The sequence below is a fragment of the Suillus paluster genome, assembly GCF_016628075.1.
Source record: "Suillus paluster strain FC165 chromosome Unknown EDB91scaffold_51, whole genome shotgun sequence".
NCBI classification, from domain to species: domain Eukaryota; kingdom Fungi; phylum Basidiomycota; class Agaricomycetes; order Boletales; family Suillaceae; genus Suillus; species Suillus paluster.
The window spans coordinates 250,312-271,950 of record NW_024537611.1 but is presented as its reverse complement, the minus strand read 5'-3'; the positions used below and the strand labels follow the sequence as shown (position 1 = coordinate 271,950).

The following is a 21,639-nucleotide window of genomic DNA, read 5'->3' as shown; positions in this document are numbered from 1 at the left end:
ACATTGAACATACTGTCTGTCAGACACAGGTCATCTAGTAGAGTAGCTGTCAGCCAGATATCAGATACATCCAATGTATTGTATGGAGTAATACTAGTGATATATGATGAAACTGGGTGGAACCCAAGTAAAGTACCTAAAGCACACCATAGCCTCCCTCAACAAGTATGTCATCATCAAGTTCCTCACCAAACTCAGCTATAATCTCATCCTCCTCATCATGCCTCAAGATATCATATTCCTTCAATTATTCCCATTTTATCAACTAACAAATCCAGAATGCAGTCTCGTTGGACGGCACCTACTGCTTCAACTTGAATATAGACACTCCGGGCACCAAGGTACCTTTATCATTTTGCTCGATGCTTATCTTGGATCGAGAAGCACCCGAAACTTGAATCTAATATCACCAAACAAGGACAAGCACGTCAATATCAATATTGCGGTCGCATATTTTACAGCTTATCTTTCTCTTCCACCACCATGGCGCGTCGCAAATGCTCTGCCTCCATTTCATCTTCTTCTTCTGAATTGTCCCACAGTTCCAGGTTATCAGTATTGTCAGTAGCCACCTCTACTTGGCGACCCACAGAAAACCGAACTCGCTATCATCATCAAGGTGAGTGTATGTGCATGTATGCACATATTATGTACTTAATTCAACCACCAGATGGATGCTGCTATTTCAGTGACTCGCTCTGACGACACCTCACATCTGGTGATTGTCTTTTCGTTCACCCAAGATTTGTTTGTATTCATTTGCACTTGGTCATGCAATCTAGGTGCGTGTCATATCCCATACCTCCGGATCCGGAATTCTGGATCTACTTCATTAAAGTCCAGTCCTCTGTCTTACTATTCCACCCAGCGCTCCACCTTCATCTCCACACTCACCCCTAACTCCTTTTAGATTAGCTATTGCTCTGGTTACCAGTTATGTCCTATTCCGCTATGCTTACTGATCTGTTCCATTCTTACTTCATTTCCGACTTCACTGCTTTGATCTGTTACACTTAGTAATAAACTTTCCACATGCTTCGTACATAGCCCTTACCTTTGCTGACTGATTTACTTACATGATATCTACAGTATATAAACCCCTGTAATACTGCAGAACTCCTCAGTTGAATATTATCTTAGTTCTGCCCATTCCTGCAATCTCCGGACTTGAGTCTCATCTCTTGTCCACCTCTGAGTTTTAGGGGTTAAACCTTAGGACTACTTCTCTGGCTCTACCTTAGGGTAGTCTAACCTCTGTTCTGTTTCTACTCCAGACTTCTGTAGTAGCCTTACTCCGTCCCCACATAGTCTTCTGGAGTTCCGCCGAACTCCACCGACTTCTGTCCTCCGGAATTCCCTGGACTTCCGTCGGACTTCCCCCCTGTCCCTTGGAAATTAAGGGCACGTACTCGGGTAAGGGGCGCAGCGCATGAGCTGAAGCCAAAGCCCTTTGAGTAACCTCTCCCTTGAGCACGACCTTAACAGTGCGTCTTTTTTCACTTATCTATGTATGTACATTACTGACAAGTATCTACATATCTATTTGTGAAGTTGTGTACATTTACTTTTTGGCACTTCGTTGCGGCCACTTTGCATGCTTGCACACATCTACGCTTGTCTTTATGTGTCTCAGGCTGCGCTCATTTATATCCGGCGTCTTCAAGTTGCGCAATAGGTTCGATTTTTCAATTGATAATATTTATAACTAACTGATCACATGCTCACTTGTTCACATTGCCATCGCAGAAAATTTAGCGCACACACTGCGGCTTGCTTGGGCACAAGCCCTGGCTTTGGGCCGGCTTGGGCTCATGGCTCAGGCTTGAACTCATGGATTTCTCATATTCCTGTCCTGGTGTCCGCTCTCGATTACCCATACTCACATACATAGGCTCGAAATGATACACTAATTGTACCTCACTGCTTTGTACTACTGTTAATTCAATGCATTACCTTGTTATATCAGAACACAATTGCGATATCTGATCAATCTGAGTGAAATTCAAATACTTGATGTACATAGCAATGTCTGATATATCGGTACACTAGCTTAATGCCAAACTTATGTCATATGGCAGTCACAATGCCAGAATTGAGTTTCCTAGCATTGCCCAACATTGAGACCTTGCGCCGGATACATATGGCAGGTATGGTAGCTCCGACATGACCATATATAGCCATGTCTGAGTTGTGTAATTTTGGTGATGGTGCCTACTGACCCATGCACTAGTAGCCGCAGCCAATTGAGGTCTGATATTTTCACACAATGGATCCGGCTCAGAGAAGCTGATCAAGGAAAGCTACATCTGACTCCACATCCAGCACTTCTCCATCAAAGAGAGTACCATTCCTCCACCAGAATGACTTGAAGGAGAGCTACAAGGACTACTATGGGACACCATTACTCTCTGGACTTTATGTTGGGTAAGAATCAGATTGCACATTATCCACTGCATTCACCAGCAGTTGACTTATGGTTGAACCTCAAGCTGTAGCTATTATTAACACTTACCTGCGTAATTTTTTGATGGTCGAAAGACATTGTTCTATACCAGTAGCTTGACTTCCTTAGAAATTTATCCCCCTTAAAAAAGCACCTGGCTTAAAAGACATAAAGTAAGGAGAATAAGTAGCAAAAGGAAACATCAGAACATCCTTAATCTCATTAGCCTCCTTAGAACGCCTTCGTCATTTTCTCAAGTAATATGAGGCCGAAAAAGGATTCCAATGTTTTCCTGATGAATCTCATTGTTTTCGCATCGATATCATGTGTTTCCACGTATGTAGTATCGGATCGTCCGTCATATGTTTCTTACTGCTATCATACTGCAACCTGTTGTCCGTTTATCAATGATCATTCCTTTGCGTGCATGACAGGAGAGCAAGTGCACGTGCAGGTCCAACTACAATTTTGGCATAATCTATTGTAGAATGATGTATTATCAGACTACCCCATGCGTCGTAGTGCTAGTAAACCAGATATCACTGATATCCTATGACTATGGGCAGAGACACATCAACAGGTACAGGTGTCCTATTCCTCACCGGAAGGATTACATCAAGCACTTACTAACTCTAGATGAAAACCTAGAAAGCATATGGCGCAACTCGCCTAATGCACTTGGGGTGGGGCTTCCTCCATTCATCATCCTGCGAACCCGCCGGCTGCATAATAAATCCGTGCTCGAAAGATACTCTGTCTGGGAATGACGCGTTGATGATATCGCTGCTCTCATATGCTTTATCCTTATATGGAAGATGACCTTTCCGACCACCTGGCGAATTTACGGGCCAAGTGGGAAGGTAGCACATTTCCTAAGGGAAACACTGGTAAGAAGTAGGCAACACATGATGTCAGGACATTTACCTCAGGCCCGCAAGCTGGACGACACCTAACCCACACGCTCCAATCTAGCCATGCCATCAAAGCACTTAATTCGTGCCTCCACGTATCTATCAGGTGAATAATTTGCGCAGCATCTGGAGTTGAATCACGGGGGAAATATGAATCAAGACCTGCAAGGACGCCAGTGGCCCACATCTTCGTAACGACACGACATATCTCGCGCGTAGTCTCTTGCACTGCATGCAGCAGAAGACGTTCAGAAGGATTCAAGCTGGACTTATATGATGCGATAGACGAGGTGTGCGCGGTCCCGCATGCTTTGAATACTGGCGTTGCCCAGGAGTCATAGGATGCACTGGGGGGGATACTATTATGGGGGATGTATGGCGCGAGCATCACGCGCAGTTGGAGATGCACCTTGTTTGCTTGGTCCAGAAGCGTGTCATTTTCCGAGGTGTGGTTGAGAAGGTAGTCCATCAAGTCAAGGCGCCCTGAGTAACGGTCCACGATAACTCTGAAAAGAGTTTTCCAGTCGATGCCACTGAGGTCACTATGATGCTGCTCTAACGTGCGAGAGACGCTACGCCTGACCACCTCGATGTCTGCGGAAGATATGCCTTGTACGCGGTGGTCACACCGCTCCTGGCCGGCGCGTGAAGCAACGAGTGACGGTGCGAGCGTGGTGTCGTATAGTGAGACTATTCCAGCTAGATCAAGGTTAATTCGTGTGTCTCCAGGGTATCTATTACGCCATGACCCGGCATGCATCACTTCGAACATGCTAAGATCTAGAGATATACATAAGGAAAACATAAGGAAAATGAAAACACAGAGACTTGCTTGGAACTGTAACAGGGCTGGCAAGGTCAGACCAGGAGACGACTTCCAGGCCAGCCGTGAAATCACAGAGCATGACTTCGCTGACGCAAATCAATTCAGTTGAAAAACACAATGCGGAAATTAAGGGCATACAAGTCCATTTCCATGCTGTAAACAAAGTTGTATACCATAACGAGACGATGCTAGGCAGATATCAAACTTACCGAACATAACCATCAACAGCGTAAGGTGCTCCCCATTTGCACAAATTTATGATGCGCTGTTCCTCGTTCGACCACCAGTCGGGTCTCAACTCTCCCCACGCAATGATATCCTGAGTGTCGACAGTACCATTATTGGTATTACCCGCGCTATTTCCATCAAAATAAAGAACTTTGAGGGGACGAGTTGCTGCGAGCGTCAAATGCCGACATCCTGTATCGAGCGAGCCTCGGCAGAAGTACATGGAGTGTTCCGGATCCATGGCCGTCCACTCAGGGACCATAGGGATATTGTTGCTGTAAGCTGCATGATACAACAAGGTGCCTTTGGGAATGACACCTGGAACGATTGCGTGGCCTGGTAGCCGCAGTAATACAGTGTCAGACAGTGACAAGGTCAGCCTGAGGATAAGACTGACCATTCCGATAACGTGTGTTTGGCCAATGCTGGAGTAACGAATTCACAGTTTCAAACACAAAGTGCCCTGTTGCATTAGCAGGAGGTGGCTCATCAAGCCGCCAAGGTAAAAGGTCGAGGCTATCCGAATCCAGAGAGCTAGCGATAGACGCAGATCCGCATTCCAGTGACTGCTTGTCATCAGGCGACAAACACAGGGGGACTTGCGCGGCTAGTGACTGTAAGACAAAGCATCCAATGGCAAGGGTTGAAAATGGCATTCTCGACGTCCACTATGAAGTAGCTTATCGTGACGGTCGTGATACCGCTGTTCGACCTTTGATGACTTTTAATTCTCCGACAGTTCGATTCGGTACGCACTGGTTTGACACTGGTAATGCAATACTGAGAACAATATCATGACGGAAAACAACCTTGGTCCGCAGCGTTAACGTTATGTAACTGAGGTCAGCATACCTGGGGCTATGATTTCAAAACGACAATGTTTCATACTTCCAATAACCCCTCTCCGGAGGAGCGTGACATGCTTGTAGAACACTTTCATACATGGTAGTTACATTCGAACGTGAGATTGTGTCATTAAGTAAGTGATCGAACTAGTAAACTTATAAGAAACTACGAGTGACGCTGTCTTCGACTATCACATTGTACACCAGCAGAACTCTTGCGAGCACGGGAATATAATTACGAGATGGTGTATCCGTCTAAGGGTGGGTAATATATCTGAGCACTCTACAGAGGGGAGGAGGAACTGAGAGAGTTCAACCGCACTTTCCTCTCGTCATCCTCTCTGGCTTGCTCTGCAAGCTGTGGAAAGGTGATGAGTATTTCGGTTGAGAAATGAAGTAATTGCACGCACTAGGGTTCGCCATGAATGGTCAACCGGTCGCTGGAAGAAAAAGTCAGTATCTGCATCATGTGGACACATCAAGCTCGGGACTCACGTGCTGGAGGGCTGCCTGGCGCTGTGTGTGCGTGAGAGCGCCAGCGGCGATCAAGACGCCAATAGTCAAGCCTTGTGCCCACATGCGCACTTGGACAACCTTTTGGGGTAATGTCTGATGTCTGCACATGTTTCATCAGGACATGGGAAGAATCGTCGATATGGAGGAAGCCACAGACCTATCTCTTGCAACAATGCCACCAGCGACTGCCATGGACAGAACCCAGCTTCCAACAATAATGCTGTACTGGTGTCGGGATGCCCAGTCTCCGATCTTTTGTTTTGTGCTCAGGGCATTCCATTGTGCTTCTGCCTCTGCTGCTTCTCTGTCTAGTTCCATTCGTCCTGCGCCAGTCCTACAGGGCGTTAGAGGAGTCATTCAGTGTGGAATCAAGGCTCACCAATGCGCACGATCGAACGCTAGACCGCGTCTTTCAGCCTGAATGGATACGCAAGGTGCGACCAGCATAACAGTGCCCATGAGCTTTAAGGGTGGAGGTAGTGCTCGGAAGTATGCCCATCGACGATTTAGTATCAGCCAGCTAGGGATAGCGAGGGCTGCGCTAAAGGCAGCGCCTTCTGCTGCACCGCGGATGGTAGCGTTGGTGTGGTCGTCGATTTCTTCCTGGGTAACGATCTTCATTGTTGTAGTTGTAGCCTTTCACCAAGACAATATGTTTGATGGGTAGCCTGGCTCCCAAGTACTTATATAGTGATTATTTGGCGGCTGGCCCCGGTGACGTCGATTATATTTATAGGGTGTGAGAATTGACGGAGATTTGAGTATCGCGTTCGGGATGATACGGGCAACTAGGCCGCCTTCTTTAATTGGTTACCCCCGAGGAGTTCCGATCTAATAACCGCTGCGGTACTGCCACCACACGCAATGCGCATGAGAAATGACATCAATCTTCGACTTATCATAGGAACTGGAAGAAAGGTGATGCACCTAATGATAAAGCCTGTTTATAATCTGTCGATCTATTTATTCAGCAGAGGCTAATGTTACTCCGCGGTAATGTAGTATTTTATACTTCCGCGTTCCCCGCGAATGTGAGTTGCCTCTAGATTCAACTTGAATCCAGTATCCTGTTAGCGTTACTCATGATGTTGCTGATGGATTGACTCATGGTGCTGGCGTTGCGCCCATTGTCGCTCATGGCACTGGGGGTGAGCTCGCTGGTGTCCATGGTACCCGTGATGTCGAGGGAGGCTTGACGCATGGCGCTGCAGCTTGATTTGTTTTACGCTTTGATCCATCGATTTTGATTGCGCCTTGAGCACTTTTAGAAATTGCTCAAAATACTATCCGTGCCAGTGACGTCAGACCATTAATATTGACGTCACGATCGAAGAGGACCTGTGTCGCAGTGGCTCGCAAAACACATGAAGGGTATAAAACCCAGGACCAGCCGCCGACGTATTGCATTCTCCACATTCGACTCCTCAATAACCCGCCTAATTGATTCATAAAAATCTCAAGCAGCAATGACTTCATCTACCGCACACCCATCTGCTGTAGGCACGAACACCCAACCTACCCAACCCAAAAGAAGGTCGACTGCATCTCCCACCGCCAAAGCTCCAACTCAAAGCGCGCCCAAATCAGACGACAGTCAGCTTCCGCCTCAAAGGCATGCAGGAGCCGTCGGACTTGGTCCCTCATATAATCAGGGAGTGGTGAGTCCAGTATTCACATCATACAGCGTCTCAGAACTGAAACGAGTCGCGTGATAGGGTTTCGGAGACAAAATCAGCGGGTTGCAAGAGGAAATCAAGGGAAAGATTATGAAGAAACCGGAACTAGTGGAACATGGGCGTGAAAAGCGTATGGGGGTTTTGAAGAAGAGGGAGCAGGAAGAACAGGTAGAGAATTTGAGCGTAACTCCAACTCCTCGTGAACTCATATTATCTGGTTGGCTAGGATAAGAAGGAAGACCCGTTTACGACATAGGGAGATAAAGGTGCTCCCGGAGAGAAGGGTACGGTGGTGCAGGGTGCACCACAAGGAACGGAAGATGCATAGACAGGCCTAAAGCGATGTGAGAAGCTATTATTAGGTCACGAGTACGCCGCTGCGTGTGCATCGATGTCATGAAGATTTTGTAGCGGTAGTTAACATTGCATCGTGGCTGAATTAACACTGAGTTATTTCAAAAAAACATTTCAGCATTTAGTTTCAGCGCACAAATAAAATGCAAGAGGCATCTGAACGAAAATCAACAACTCAAGTTGTTACCAACAGTCATGCCTCTTAGTCCCCCCGTCGTTGTGATCACGGTTTGCATCATCGGGCCTCGAAACTCTGAAGGTGAAAAGCAAGCTCCTGGTCTCATTTACCCTCTCTCGACGGACCACGGCACTCTTCCGTAGCTCAGATGGTCATATCGAAGACAGCGGATGGGCGCGTCAGACCACAGTCCGTGAATTCCCCGCCTTCACTGAGCTTCAATGCGAGGGTGAAGATCGTCTGGCTTGCCGTCTGATGTCCCAAAGTCAAACATCGTTTCACGCAGCCTCCGCGTCCAACCCCCGCTCAAGACGCCAGGTGGTACTGTCCGCATTGTTGATACCTCAAATTTCCCTGTCTCGACAACTACTGCCGCTGCCCATGTAGTGATAGAACCTCATGGCCGATGCGGTGTATGATGACAAGGCAGCGGTAATCATTCACAGCCTGCGGCAGCTGCACTGGCACCTGAATGCGGATGAATGGTCGTTCTTCATTCGCGGTTGCGGTCGAGCGGCTTCTTCGCTGGTAGCGGAAATGCGTGCCCGTTTGATTATCGTGCCCAGTAGCCGTGGAGACATGGAGATGCTCGAGGTTTTTCGTGCACCGAAGTTTGAAGACTTTGCTTTGGAGCAGGGGTTAAAAGGTTATCCTGGACAAACGGTGTTGGAGTACTTGGACCTGCAAGACAGTGAGGAAGGGAGGAAGTTTATGGAAGCGCTGCAGAAGGGTCAGTGAAAGGAGCTGGTGAAATATGCAAAGGCCGAGTAGTGACGCTCGGAATATTGATACAGGTTCATCAGCATCGTGTGAGTGGTACAAGCGAGATTGGATTCCGTGCATAACATCGTCTCCTTTTCACATGTACCGGGCTTTTATACACGATTTCTGCGAGGAATAAGTAACTGTTATAGAAGTTACTTTGCCCACCCTGCATCTAATCTTATGCCATCCAGACCTTCGCAATCAGCTCCGTCAAGCCTATAGAAATATAAGTTAGACGAGCAAAGGTGACGAGAAATATCGAACGCACCAATATCGTTTGTGTTGAACTGATAAACGCCGACGAGAACGCCAACCGTTGCTGATCTCAGCGCCCAGGTCAGGGTAGGGCCAAGGATGGGGAATTTGCGTTTGTGCACGTAGTCCACGACCATCGAGTCAAACTAGAATGAATAAGTCAATGCCATATCCTCGCTGAAGACCACCTCAACCGGTCACACACCCCAATATGAGAGTGCATCACTAAACTGAGACCAAGCAGTCCGTCGAGAACGGGGTAAGATGAACCAGAGGTCACAAAAGCGGCTGCAGTCATGGGAACAAGGGAGGCCGCAAGAAGGCGCTCGAACGCCCAGTGATACGAGCCATGCGTCCTTGATGGAGGAGGGAATTCCGTAGGGTCGTTGACTGTGCCCTTTAGGATAGCTGTCGAGCGCAAGATTGAGCTTGTCTAGGATAAAACTGACAGGATTCATGAACGTACGTCCGCCTGGCACATATTGCGTAGTCGAGCTTGCTGCTCTCACTTTGGAATGCGAGATAAGCTTGATCCACGGATGAGGAGTAATACGAATTGTACTGACCTTGCAATGCGGATCGCAAGACATTACGTCCAGTTGCAGGAAGCAAAGGTTCTGGGCAGTGTTGAGCGAAGGATCATGTTCGCAGCCATCGTCTCTGACGGTGTCGACAACTGCTGAAGAAAGTAGTGAAAGGTCGTGTGCGGGGCGGATGAGCGTGGATAAAGCCGCAAGCTGTCGACCGCTAATGCGTTCAGCCAATCACATGCTTCCGGTTATGTCCGCTTGAGTCCTTCAAGTTGTCTGCCGCTTGATCAAAAACTACCAACACATGTACGGCTATTTATTTGGACACAACCTCCACACGGGAGACGGTATATGTTAGAAGCTTATATCCCGCGTGGACTCGGACGTTGTACATCTCCTGGTTAAGTAAACAGCAAGATTGAGGGCGCGCACCTGGAATGTATTCTCAGGTACAAACGCCTTAATCTTGCTTGACAATGAGCTGTGGGTATCACTCTCATTCAATACAAGCCGTTTCAAACTGGTCTCTGGTCAAATTCCCGCATTCAACAGCTTGACGCATTTCACACTCTGCATGGCAGTTTGACAACCGTGTGTCACCTACAGTAACTCTCCGTGGCCATTACCCAACGAACGTGAACGCTCGTCGATCTGCTCGACTCCTCACTGCAGGAGACGTTGACTGGACATGTCCTCCCACGATTTGACTCGACAAAGTCGTCCATCGCCTCGTCCACACCCATACGTACTTCGCCGTGTCTTGAGCTCGTTCAACTCACGTGGAGTCCATCGGCCCAGGTTGAAATCCAAGGTGTTAATCCGACGAAGCAGGAAGTAGTGGTTCAGTTATCCAAGCATACGACGAGGAACATGAGAATGATGTCCCTGCGAATCCAAGTCATCCAACCCATAAATGACTACTCGACACACGAGTTCCCCCACTCCTCTTTCATGGACTACAATCTATCACTCGTTTGTGGATGGATTACTTTTTCCTTTGTCACATGCGGACGTTGGCAGGTTGGAGATGAAGACGCTACTCGTAGTGGCTGAATCAGCCGTGTTTTTCTACTGCCCTCACGATGTTTGACCAAGATACGCAACTCACTTGAGTCATCGTCATCTTGGGGGAATCGTTCGGTTTCGAGGTTCGTCTGCGATTACGCCCAATTTACACCGTAATTATTTCGAACGTGATGACGCTTGCACGCAGACGGATGTAACTGTTAGGACGTTGACGAACATATATGCGTCTGCCTAAAAAGCTTGTCGTGGGGCGAGTTTGACACCTTGTAATCTCAGCCAGTTGACTCTCACGAACGGTGTTTCCTTCCCTGGTATGGTTCGTGTCATGGCATGGATGTGTGGTGGACCGGACACGGGAACTGCTTGGAAAGATATTGAAATCGTAGGAGATACCATGTACAAAAGATCCATATGCATGATCTACACAACATTCGCAAACGGTGACTGGCCCTCCAAAAATAACGCCCATCCTTTGAATTTCTCCGGCAAAGCACTGAATGGTGTGCAACTGTACAAATTCCGGGGAGGTACTCCCATCTCAGTGCACACAGACCGTGTCTCTGCGAAGCGCTGTGCAGCTACAGCAAAGTCACCGCGCGCAAAGGCAACCTCTCCCAATCCGCGGAGGCTGTGTGCCTTAAACGCCAGGTTGCCTTGCATATCGCAACTTTCGATCGTGGTAGTGAATTGAGACTCGGCGCTGTGGTACTCGCCTGCGGTGAGCTCGATGCGTGCCGAGGCATAAGTTGTGTGGAGAAATGCGCGTGCATTGCGCAGCGAGAGGAATTCGAGTGGTCTGGAGGCTTGTTGGATAAGCTCTCTCGCAAGGGCATGATTCCCCTGCTTGCTTGCAACTACAGCTTTCCAGACGGTGTACCAAAGGACACGGTCCGAAAGTTGTCCCTCCAACATCTCTACGAGCTCCTGCAGGATATCCATGGCATCGGATAACCTGCCTTCATAAAATGCAACTTCTGCAAGGCCCAAAAGTGCTTCCCTGCGTTCTATGAGATCTCTAGGAGGTGCACATTGCCGGAGAGGGTCTTCTAAGTATGTCTTCACCTGGACAATGTCTCCGCCGTAGTATGATTTGGCCCGCCAGTGCCAAACCTTGGACTGCAAGCCCCATACACGATCTTCCATAGACTTCAGAAATAATTCGTCCGCAAATGCTGTGAAAGTGTACACCCGGGTCATATCCAAGAAAAACCAAGTTTTGGCTTTCATCGCTTTGCTGAGATGCTTCCACGAGTCGGAGTGTTGGAAGTCTTCCAGGACCTGTTGAGATTGAATGAATCGGCCTTGACATCTGTATGTGTCTGCGCATTGGGCAACACAGTGTGCCACATTCTCGTGGTGACCGGCAGTAAGATAGAGTGACTCGGCAGCTTTGAAGGCCTTCATTTGTTCTGCGAGCTGAGAAAGAGTGAAGTAGAGCCAGCCTAGCCGCCACAAGCAGTCTGCTTTTGGCACCCACGTGGAGGACTTCTCTACAATATTAAAGATAGCCGGAGCAAGGGTAGTTGGGCGAGGAAGATGCCACTGCAAGCACTGCAAAAATTGCCAGTAAGGGTGATAGGTCTCTTTAGGGACATAGCCGAGGTCAAAAGCAAGTACATGCTCAATGTTGAGATGATCCGAGATGATGATATCAGCAGGATTATCGCGTGCTTCTGAACATTGTTGAACAGTGCGATAGTAGAGAGCGCGTATCTCTCGCAAACAAGTGGGATCAGGTGGTGGCAACGAATCTCGAACAAAATGTCGTATGGGAGCGAGCATCTTGATGAAGTTGTCTTGACGATAAACGAGCGATTGCATGCATAGAACATCGCATACAGTGCTGACTTGCGGGAGCGATGGTAATAAATCGCTAGCCAGGTCTTCGTTGAGACCCTGGGGCAGGAAGGCGATAACAGCCAAAGCATGCCGACCGTTCTCTCCGAGTTTCTGGACCGACGGCGAGCTGAGCGACAGCTCCATGGTGTATGACAAACTTTGCAGCTTTCCCTCCCCGTGGTCTAGTACTGCGCTGTGCCGATCCTTCCATCGCTCCAGCAGCGTCCGTGGAGACCAGCGGTTTTGCTGTGCAGCATTTGCGAGTAGATTGATGGAAAGAGGGTGAAATTCCAACTCCTTAAGCAGGTTTGTTATTTCTTCTTCCGCATTGCTACGACTGGCTATGCGGTAAATTCGAAAGAATGCCTCCTGAGCCGAGCTCGAATCTAATGGCGGGATATCCTTCGTTATCCATTCTACATTGGGTGCATTCCTTCTACTACGCGATGTGAGAATCAGAATGACGCCGGGGATGTCTGCAATTTCAGCAATAGCTGGTGGTATTTCCTTGAGGGCCGAGGATTCGCCGGCCTCTTCAAAGGTCTCGGCATTATCGAGGACAATGAGGGTGGTAGCAGAACGAAGAAAGGAGGAAATTTGGCCTACAGGATCAGCTCCAGCAAGCTGCATGCCAAGAACTCCCGCGAAACGAGTCATAAAAGTGTCAAACGTAATGGTGGAAGGATCGAGGTCGTCATATGTCACGAAAAAGCGCCCATGAGCAAATTTCTCGATGACAAGGGACTCATTGAGGATAGCTTTGGCGAGAGAACTCTTTCCCATGCCTCCTGGACCAATCAATGCAATATGCTCATCATTGACGACGAGGTTCGTCAACTCTGCGACAAGATCATCGCGGCCATACAATATGGAAGGCCGTGGTGGAGGGATAGGTGGGCGACACCTGACTGGACTTAGAAGGATGTACATCACTCGCGGAAAAGACAGCTCACTTTATGACATCAATTACATTGGCGTTGTCCTGCGGTCCCAGAACTAGCTTCTCCACTCTGATCGCGATGCCAGCAATTGCTTCAGTCTTGAGACGTCATTCAGCGACAGAAGTTTAGGTGGAATTCGAGACACATACACTGAATAGTACGAGGACGCGATCTAAGTCCTTTTCCCATCCAGCGATCTGGTCGCGATCCATCGTAACAGAGAAGAGTCTCTTCCAAAATCCTTGTTCCTTTCTTGAGGCTACTTCACTATTGATGCGGTTCACTGATCTACATGGCGTCATCAGTTTCCGGCGACGGTGAATTTGGTTCGGCTTACACATTAAGCTGTGATAAAGCATCCCCCAAAGATCCTCGCAGATCATCTGGGGTAGCATCTTTGGTGGCCCTTGCGAGAACTCTCCTGATAGTGTCGCACCTGTCGACTATCGCTAGGAAATCGGACTTGTTCTTGATCACTGACTATATAGACATGAGCAGTCTTCACGAAAAATCTCCGAAGATTAAGCCAACTTACCTGCGCGATAATCAGGATATTTGCGACTGTTCCAAGGATGCCTTTCGCCAGGTTGATGAGTATAAGGTCTTTCGTAATGTTGATGGCCGCTATGGTGGCGTCCAGCAGTTGACTCACATTTTCGTCCTGTGAGACCTTGGGTTCAGATGAGGGTTGCTTAACGTTTGGGCCGATCTATGTTAGATTAAATACACGGTGATGACGCATAGATATGTGCCTTCTTGCCTTCGGTTGTTTGGACCTTCTCGCCTTTGACTTTTTGGATAGCATCACCTGGGTCCGTGGAAGAGTTACAGTGATTGAATGCGTGCCTCTAGAGTCTAGACCCTAGTAGTAGACGCGCATGTTACACTGCATTGTCATGGCTGTGCTTCCCTGCTCTGGTCATATTGGTAAGTCCTTCGTCCTCTCCTGTTCTGAATCGCCTGGGTACCAGGAGTCACCAGCGCGTGCCTTACGGTGGATGGCAAATCGTGTACACGTCCTGGCGGTGTCAACGATGTTCAACCAAGTGGTGGAAAGTCGTGTGTGGGGCGCGGATGAGCAAATTAGCATCGATAAAACCGCAAATGACGCTGTCAGCCAAGCCTGTCATCGATCTTGTTCAAATCTTGTCTGACGATCAAGAAGTTAAAACTACCAACACAACTGATCTGTTCCACTATATATTTGGATAGAACGTCCGCGCAGGAGACGATGAATATCAGGTGTGAAGCTTATATCGTATCCCACGCGGGCAATATTGTACATCTCCTACAGGGTTAGACGGCAAGATCGAATATTGATATTGGGGGCGCGCACCTGGAGTGTGTTCTCGGATACACATCCCTCAATCTTGCTTGACAATGAGCTGTGGGTATCACACTCATTCAATACGAGCCGAAACCTCTGATCAAATCCACGCATTGCAGCTTGACGCGTTTGACACTCTGAACATCCCACTTGGCAATTTGAAAACCGTCCCCTACAATAACTCCCCATGGCCATTAAATGCTGTCATCTTGTAACGAACGTGAATGCTCGTCGATCTACTCGACTCCTCACTCGGTGACGGATGTGTGCTCCCGCGATTTGACTCGACAAAGCCGTCCATAGCCTCATCCACACCCACACTTCGCCGCGTCTTGAGCTCGTCCAATTCGCGCGGAGTCTATGTTTATTGCCCCAGGTTGAAGTCCCAAGTGTTGATTCGACAAAGCAAGGTGTGAGTAGTGGTTCAGTTATCTAAGCGCACTACAAGGAACATGAATCGTGATTGACCTGAGACGCAAGAGAATAAATCGAAGTTATCCCACGCACAAATGATTGCTCGATACCCCGCTCCTGTCTCGTGGACTACGGTCTATCACTCATCCGTGCACTTTCCTTTGAGGCAGGTCAATCGTCACAATACTTATCGTTACTTACGTCTTGGTTCAAGTTTACCCACACCAAACCCATACGGTGTCACGTTCAAAAGCTGAAGACACTACTTACTCGAGCTCGTGGCAGTGGCTAAATCAGCTGTGTTTTTGCGATACTTACATACCTGAGCTTTCTTGTTCGATTTTGAGGTTCGTCTGCAATAATTACGCGCAATTTCCACCATAACAATTTCAAATGCAACGCTGCTTGCACATCCTTGTTACAGGCGGCGGATGGAGCTGTTAGCCGTAACATTGGCAGATGGATGTGTTAAGATTGAGGATATCTATAGTGTGTCTGCCTAAAAGCCTTGTCGTGGAGCAAGTCCGACACTCTGTAATCTCAGCTTTGGGCCCTGAGATCTGAGATCTGAGACCTGGTATGGTTCATGTCCTATGACAAGAATGTGGTCATGAAACTGCTTGGGGTAAATCGTAGGGAATACATGTACAAACACTGAAAAAAAAAGAGATTATGGACCGGTGGGAATGTCGCACGAACCTTAGATTCTATCAACATTATTACTGTATTTTGACTACAGAACCACGAAATGATAATATGGTGCATATTCTCACATCCTTATGTCATTTCCACCGTATTCTGAGTCCTGACAGAGCTGGACAGTCTGGACTTGAACTTTGCAAAATTTTAAACCCTCTGCCCAGCTACGTAGTAGTTGCCGCATGATAGCCACAGCCTTCAAGTTGGGACTTCTACGACATGTCGCACATGGCATTGACCTTCCGATGGTTTCAAAGAGGTTCTATATATCATATGGAGTATGATCGAGGTCGGAGGAATATCGGTGAGCTTGTGGATGTAGAAGTGTTCATCGAGGCGAACATGGGCTGCAAACTCTGGCTGTTAGTCTTGCAGCATGGTCAAACGCTCTCCATTGCTAGGAAATTGGACTTGTTCTTGATCACTGACTATATAGACCCGAGCATTCTTCATGACAGATCTCCAAAGATTAAGCCAACTCACCTGCGCAATAATCAAGATATTTGCGACCGTCCCTAGGATACCTTTCGCCAGGTTGATGGGTACGAGGTCTTTCGTAACATTGATGGCCGCTATTGTGGTGCCCAGCAGTTGGCTCACATTGTCGTCCAGCGAGGCCTTGGGTTCAGAAGAGGGTTGCTTAGCATTTGGGTCATTCTATGTTAGATTAAATATATATGGTGGTGGCGCATAGATATGTGCCTTCTTGCCTTCGACTGTTTGGACCTATTCGTGTTTGACTTTTTGGGTGGCATTGTTTGGGTCGGTGTGGAAGAGGATTACAGTGATTGGATGCGCGCCTCCGAGTCTGCCTGCCTCAAGTTACCTGCATGGGGGAGTGTGAGAAACTATGGGGGATGTACCAGTGTCTATCATAGTCAGAGAAGTGACAAAACTGAGGCAAATTTAGGAGTGTTATCATTATGTGATGCCACCAGACGCGCATGTTATGCCGCATTGCCACGGTAGCCCATCCTCTGGTTCCTGGCCTTCCCAATGCCTTCCCAATTCATAACGGCAATTCCATCTTCCCTTGCTTTGAATTGGCTGGGTATGAGGTGTTGCCAGCACACCTTATTGTGGGTGTCGTGTCGTTTATAGTGATGCAGTCGGATTGCTTGTGGGCCATCAGTAAAACAGGTGAGACTCAGATATTAGTAGATATTTTGTAAGCCCAACGCGTCTTTCCTGTACATTACGATATAAAGTAATACATCAGTAAAATCATGAAGTCCTTATTTGGCTTTCAGCTGATTAATCAGCTTTGGACTTCGAACCAAAGTTGCATTTTGCCGAAAAGGTGGGATAAGGTGCACAAAGTCAAAGTTCTTTCAAGGTGCGAAAAGAGCAAAAACACGATACATAGATTTAAGGAGAATAATCAGATTCAAGCTGTTACAACTGCTACCAAGGTAAAATTACTAGTAGTATAATGAGAGTTCAAACATGAAAATTAAAAGATTATGATGTGATTTCAAATGTGTGATGATCAACATACTTGTTAACATAATAAGCTCGAAAAGCATCATAGGACACGTACAACGTGATGTCGAGAGGAACGAATTGGTTGCCGTAGATAGGGATGAGGTGAGCAGCACGGTAGATGGTGTCCGCATGTATGATAGTGTGTGTAGGCGCACGGTTGGCATTGTAGGCTGGGCAAACCACCCACATTCCCGTCTCTGGGTCAGGCGAGCCCCCAATGACATTGAACCAGCACACAACAGCACATGGGTACACTGTTCCTGCATAATTGAATGAAAAAATGCCCGAACCCTTGCAACATCGAGCCCTCGGATTCCTTCAGTGTCTGATCCTGTATTAACAAAAACACAATCATGACAAGAAAACTTGTTCCTGCCACATAGGGCAGGAATGGATATGTTCTACTCGCATGCCACCGATCCCGGAAAGGTCACTTGGTGCGTAGAATCTTGAGCACACGGGAGTTGAAGACTGATATCTTTCCTTCATACCTGGGGCAGGCAGCAAGAGGGATGTCATACATGTCAAGTGTGTTGTCTGGGCGTGTTTGCTCGTAAAGAAAGTGGCGGATTAAGGCAGGGAGAGATGGAAGGTGCAATTCGTCAGTGAGAGCCAATACATTGCGGGCACACTTTGTTTCTGCACATGATGCTGCATTAAACTCGTAGTCCATAAATATAGCTACAAATGTCACTTACAAACTGTTCGAGCAAGTCAAGTGTGTGCTTGTAGAATGGTCGGGCCATGGTCAATCGTTAAGTCGTCGCCGTCCTCAAGATTACTCGCTTGGTTTGGTGGGGGGTCATTGGGGTCTTCATCATTAGGGATATCGGGATTGTCTGACATACCTAAGCATGCATTAGTACTGGATAAATTTGAGAGAAAATAGTAACTACGCACTGAGAGCCTCGAGTTCGGCTGAAAGGCAGGTACCCTTCAACATTCCATGGCTTTCAAAATCAACACGTGCAGCGGCGAGTTTACTAAGATGCTGGTTTGTGACCAGCATCTGACCAAGCACTTTGTATTTACTTGACCGCCTCCACAGGGTCCTTCACAGCCTTGATGTGTTTGCTCTCGGTAATTGATGAGCAAAGTCCATTAGGGGCGCCAAAGAGCCGGATAACATGTGCAGTAGTGCATAAGAGAGTGTTGTCGTGGCAGTGAAAACGTTGGAATGACACCAGAAGTCTTGAAAACTTCACGATATTGATGGAAACGAGAGACGGCATCTTGAATTTTGTCCAGGGTGCGCTCTGTGATGGTGTTTTGATGTACAAGGTAGCAGAACTCTAGCAATGCATGGAATGCGCGGCGAACAACATCTGTCGGTACAGTGACCCTCGATCGCAGGAATGTAAACCTAAGTTTATCAGTAAAAGTCGTTGGTAAGAGGAACAAATTCACCTTCATGAGGGCTTTGGAGTCATCCCCCGTCCATTGCTTGAAGCTGCGTCCTTGCGGAAAGTGGCGCAGACCAGAAAATGAGGCAACGGTCACAATCCTGAGTGAGAATTTAGTCAATAAGTTAGTAAAAGGATGTTAGATTCATACCTGTGATCAATATCATCTAAGATATGGTCCGCTTCAGTCCTCCCGTGAGTAAGCACAAGGTATTTCTCCACCCAATCCACAAGATGGTCCTTAAAGGCGCCTTTGATAACTTGATGTAGGATGTCTGGGGCCATTGTTTCATGAATGTCGGCGTGTGGGAAGTCGTTTGTGAAAGGCTGAATATCAGAAATGTCAACCTGACTCTAGGTTTCAGGGCGAACATGTAGACTTACAATTAAATCAGCGACTATTCCAAACTCTGTCCACAGTTCTCCATAAGTACCCACTTCAAACAGGGCTTCATGGTATTCGCGGCACCGAAGGACTGAGGGAGCATCGAGATTATCACGATGAGAGCTGCATCTAAAAGAGAATTAGTCTTAATGCTGATGGGATAATACAAATGTTTTGTCACCTCGGACACCAGAAGTGGACTATGCATGCAAGGAGAACTTGCTCCTCGTAATTGGCAATGTATGGCCCCAGTCCATAAATTATGCCTCCAAAAATGACCATCTCCAAACTTCGCGATTTCAGGTTTTGACATCCCAGGCCGAAGTGATGCGAGTATCCTAGACAGCGATGAATGGAATAATTGGCGATGGAATTTGCGAAACTTTGGGTTATCTGCGTGTTTCTTTGTAGCTATACAGTTGAAATTAATACTCGAGTGTCGGATTGCTCAAAAGATATGGACGTACTTTTGGGCATTGCAAGGAAGCCGATTACCACAAGCGCATCTCAATGTGCATGGCGAACATTGTTATGAACATTTCCGATTGAAAGATAAAGTGGGTAGTACTCATTGTTGCCCGTCGCAACAGAAACCGTCATCTTGTCACTTCCGAGGATGATGGGCACAAAGGTGGAGCCAATTGTTTCTGGGTCTCCAGCAATGATATCCTGTAATGAGTATAGTTAGTTATGTTTAAGAACACCAAATTTCAATAACTTAGGGTCAAAAAGAGTGAAGGGGATGAAGAAGGGTGAGTCTCGCGCTAAGAAAAGGGAGGGGATGAAAAATGGTGAATTTTGGTAGTCTAGCGCTAAGAAAAGGGAGGGGATGAAGAACGGGGAATTTTAGTAGTCTAGCGCTAACACTGTGGGTAGTAGATCCAATGAAATTCAGTGGGTGAAATCAGATGATAACTTCATGAAATTCATAGCATGATGCACTGAAACCGAGGTGCTGAAATTGCCATTTTTTACTCTGAAAACATACTCTGAAATAATGTGCTGAAATTCTTGCTCGAAAAAAGTGACATTGTGACATCACATGATGCATCATGACCTTACCTCACAATTTATAATTTGCCAATGGCAGGAATTGAACCCATGACCTTGGGCTTGTGAAACCTAAGATACACAGCAGCACTACCACTAAGCCACAGGACCTTTGATTACTACAATCACAATTCCAATATATACCATCCTTCTTCTACTAAAAAATTATTAGTGAAAATATCATTGTTGTAAGCTATTTACGACATTCATTGGAAAAAAGGTGCTGAAATTGGTGCTAAATCGGATTCATTGGAAAATAGTGCTGAAAGTGGTGCTGAATTGGATTCAGCACTCCAATGAAATTAACTACCTGCCATTTCAGTAGAAGTTCCAATGAAAATTTCAGCATCGGGGCTTTTTCCAATGATTTTCATTGGATCTACTACCCACAGTGTAAGAAAAGGGAGGGGTTGAAGAACAGGGAATTTCGGTAGTCTAGTGCCAAGAAAAGGAAAGGTGGTAATGGTGATGGGGTCAAACACTTACTGCTTGATTCCAAACCCAATCAGCCGACATAAAATCTTGTAACTGCCATTCATCTCCATTGGTAGCGTACTCACAATAAGGCCGGTAATCCATTTCATTAGCGTATGCCAGATTCACCAACATGTTGAGAACAACCTCCTGAGGATCTCAGTACCAGACATCATAAGTCCTGTCCATCCAGGGTGGGTAGCCGTCAGGTTTCTCACCTGTGTATGTGCATGAGAAGCCCTCCCACTTCACATTGCCTAGTGCAATTGAATCGATTGTCGCATAGAGGTCTTTGTGATCTGCAAAGGGTGGGCTGCCGCCGGATTTTAAAAGTGTTGTCGCCCACAGGTTGAGAAGATGGTCAATTTGTCCTGCTGGCGTCTGATTTTTTATGTAGAAAAACTCGACTGTTTCAAATTCTGCACGATTTCGAAACGGTGTCCAATCATTCGGTGACTTGGGCTCAGGAGGTGGAGGTGGTGTACCCTCAGGGAGAAAATGGCCATGTTTATCACAAGATCGACCTTAAAACTCGTAATTAGAGTCTGAACAGAAGGACAAATGCAAAAACAAACCATCCAACAATGTATGGTAGTTGTGATAGAGCAAGTTTCCAGGTCCAAAGAATTCTGTGTGTACGTTGGGAGGAGGAGAAGCTCGTAATGCCTCATCATCATCACCATTCGGTTGACCTAGAAGCTCATCGTCCTGAAAAGGATTGTTGGTGATGTCGTTGGGGTGGCTTATGTGTGGTTCTGGAGAGGCTGGAGGAGATACAATAGGGTGGGCAGAAAGAATATGCTTTGTGCGACCGGCAGTAGTCTTGAAGAAATGGTTGCAGCCCACATTGCCGCAAGGGACTTGGAATGCGCTGAAGTCTCACTGAGCAATCTGAGTGCGAGGGACAATTTCTGGCATGCTGAGGATGATAAAGGCAAGGAGAAGTGCCAAGGGCCAAAGCAAGGCCCTCTGCATTGTGAATACTAGTAAGCATACAAGCCTAAATTCAATATAGTGTTTGTTTGGCATGTCGGGAGGGGACGTACAAATTCATTTTGGACCATTTGAA

The 21,639-nt window shown here is 47.1% G+C and overlaps 7 protein-coding genes across 7 annotated transcripts; 2 read left to right on the top strand and 5 right to left on the bottom strand.

Annotated features, from left to right (window-relative positions):
* Positions 1–3,288: 3,288 nt before the first annotated feature.
* On the bottom strand, positions 3,289–5,540 carry EDB91DRAFT_1299648 (uncharacterized protein; the record flags this gene model as incomplete). The annotated part of the gene is made up of 6 exons (XM_041324962.1): positions 4,806–5,540; positions 4,390–4,744; positions 4,319–4,333; positions 4,175–4,266; positions 3,368–4,134; positions 3,289–3,315 (listed from the first exon to the last, which is right to left on the bottom strand). Coding segments are annotated over exons 1-6 (1,515 nt in total), but the record flags the coding sequence as incomplete, so codon positions are not given.
* Positions 5,537–6,390, bottom strand: EDB91DRAFT_1057155 (uncharacterized protein; the record flags this gene model as incomplete). Its single annotated transcript, XM_041314053.1, has 5 exons — positions 5,537–5,611; positions 5,664–5,693; positions 5,749–5,869; positions 5,927–6,103; positions 6,149–6,390. 5 exons carry the CDS (start codon positions 6,388–6,390, stop codon positions 5,537–5,539), a joined length of 645 nt encoding a protein of 214 aa, XP_041174538.1.
* A 783-nt stretch (positions 6,391–7,173) lies between these two features.
* EDB91DRAFT_1148102 (uncharacterized protein) lies at positions 7,174–7,912 on the top strand. The gene is made up of 3 exons (XM_041319319.1): positions 7,174–7,427; positions 7,485–7,613; positions 7,672–7,912. Exons 1-3 carry the CDS (start codon positions 7,236–7,238, stop codon positions 7,699–7,701), a joined length of 351 nt encoding a protein of 116 aa, XP_041174537.1. The 5' UTR covers positions 7,174–7,235; the 3' UTR covers positions 7,702–7,912.
* EDB91DRAFT_628736 (uncharacterized protein) lies at positions 7,890–8,981 on the top strand. The gene has a single exon (XM_041327940.1). It carries the CDS (start codon positions 8,377–8,379, stop codon positions 8,713–8,715), a length of 339 nt encoding a protein of 112 aa, XP_041174536.1. The 5' UTR covers positions 7,890–8,376; the 3' UTR covers positions 8,716–8,981.
* Positions 8,818–9,687, bottom strand: EDB91DRAFT_628760 (CybS-domain-containing protein). The gene is made up of 5 exons (XM_041327941.1): positions 9,564–9,687; positions 9,447–9,505; positions 9,203–9,394; positions 9,011–9,143; positions 8,818–8,958 (listed from the first exon to the last, which is right to left on the bottom strand). The coding sequence occupies exons 2-5, from the start codon at positions 9,453–9,455 to the stop codon at positions 8,921–8,923; spliced, it is 372 nt and encodes a 123-aa protein (XP_041174535.1). The 5' UTR covers positions 9,456–9,505; positions 9,564–9,687; the 3' UTR covers positions 8,818–8,920.
* A 1,286-nt stretch (positions 9,688–10,973) lies between these two features.
* EDB91DRAFT_1084306 (uncharacterized protein) lies at positions 10,974–16,902 on the bottom strand (the record flags this gene model as incomplete). The annotated part of the gene is made up of 15 exons (XM_041315752.1): positions 10,974–13,296; positions 13,346–13,431; positions 13,483–13,621; positions 13,770–13,813; positions 13,869–14,042; positions 14,670–14,706; positions 14,837–15,018; positions 15,103–15,128; positions 15,276–15,327; positions 15,393–15,488; positions 15,774–15,807; positions 15,848–16,035; positions 16,257–16,430; positions 16,600–16,621; positions 16,847–16,902. 15 exons carry the CDS (start codon positions 16,900–16,902, stop codon positions 10,974–10,976), a joined length of 3,633 nt encoding a protein of 1,210 aa, XP_041174534.1.
* A 332-nt stretch (positions 16,903–17,234) lies between these two features.
* EDB91DRAFT_1238517 (uncharacterized protein) lies at positions 17,235–21,634 on the bottom strand (the record flags this gene model as incomplete). Its single annotated transcript, XM_041321731.1, has 16 exons — positions 17,235–17,574; positions 17,693–17,897; positions 18,041–18,123; positions 18,155–18,278; positions 18,386–18,600; positions 18,658–18,762; positions 18,813–18,988; positions 19,046–19,175; positions 19,337–19,449; positions 19,572–19,715; positions 20,583–20,635; positions 20,657–20,720; positions 20,742–21,094; positions 21,146–21,430; positions 21,567–21,570; positions 21,617–21,634. The coding sequence occupies 16 exons, from the start codon at positions 21,632–21,634 to the stop codon at positions 17,235–17,237; spliced, it is 2,412 nt and encodes an 803-aa protein (XP_041174533.1).
* Positions 21,635–21,639: the final 5 nt, after the last annotated feature.

What these genes read in the sequence shown, in the direction of transcription:
- EDB91DRAFT_1148102 (XM_041319319.1), top strand. Translation starts at nt 7,236, where the DNA reads ATGACTTCATCTACCGCACACCCATCTGCTGTAGGCACGAACACCCAA. An exon ending in CCTCATATAATCAGGGAGTG is followed by an intron (nt 7,428 to 7,484) that starts GTGAGTCCAGTA and finishes GTCGCGTGATAG; the next exon opens with GGTTTCGGAGACAAAATCAG. An exon ending in AGAGGGAGCAGGAAGAACAG is followed by an intron (nt 7,614 to 7,671) that starts GTAGAGAATTTG and finishes CTGGTTGGCTAG; the next exon opens with GATAAGAAGGAAGACCCGTT.
- EDB91DRAFT_628736 (XM_041327940.1), top strand. Translation starts at nt 8,377, where the DNA reads ATGGCCGATGCGGTGTATGATGACAAGGCAGCGGTAATCATTCACAGC.
- EDB91DRAFT_628760 (XM_041327941.1), bottom strand. An exon ending in TGATGCACTCTCATATTGGG is followed by an intron (nt 9,144 to 9,202) that starts GTGTGTGACCGG and finishes TATTCATTCTAG; the next exon opens with TTTGACTCGATGGTCGTGGA. An exon ending in GTTCAACACAAACGATATTG is followed by an intron (nt 8,959 to 9,010) that starts GTGCGTTCGATA and finishes ATATTTCTATAG; the next exon opens with GCTTGACGGAGCTGATTGCG.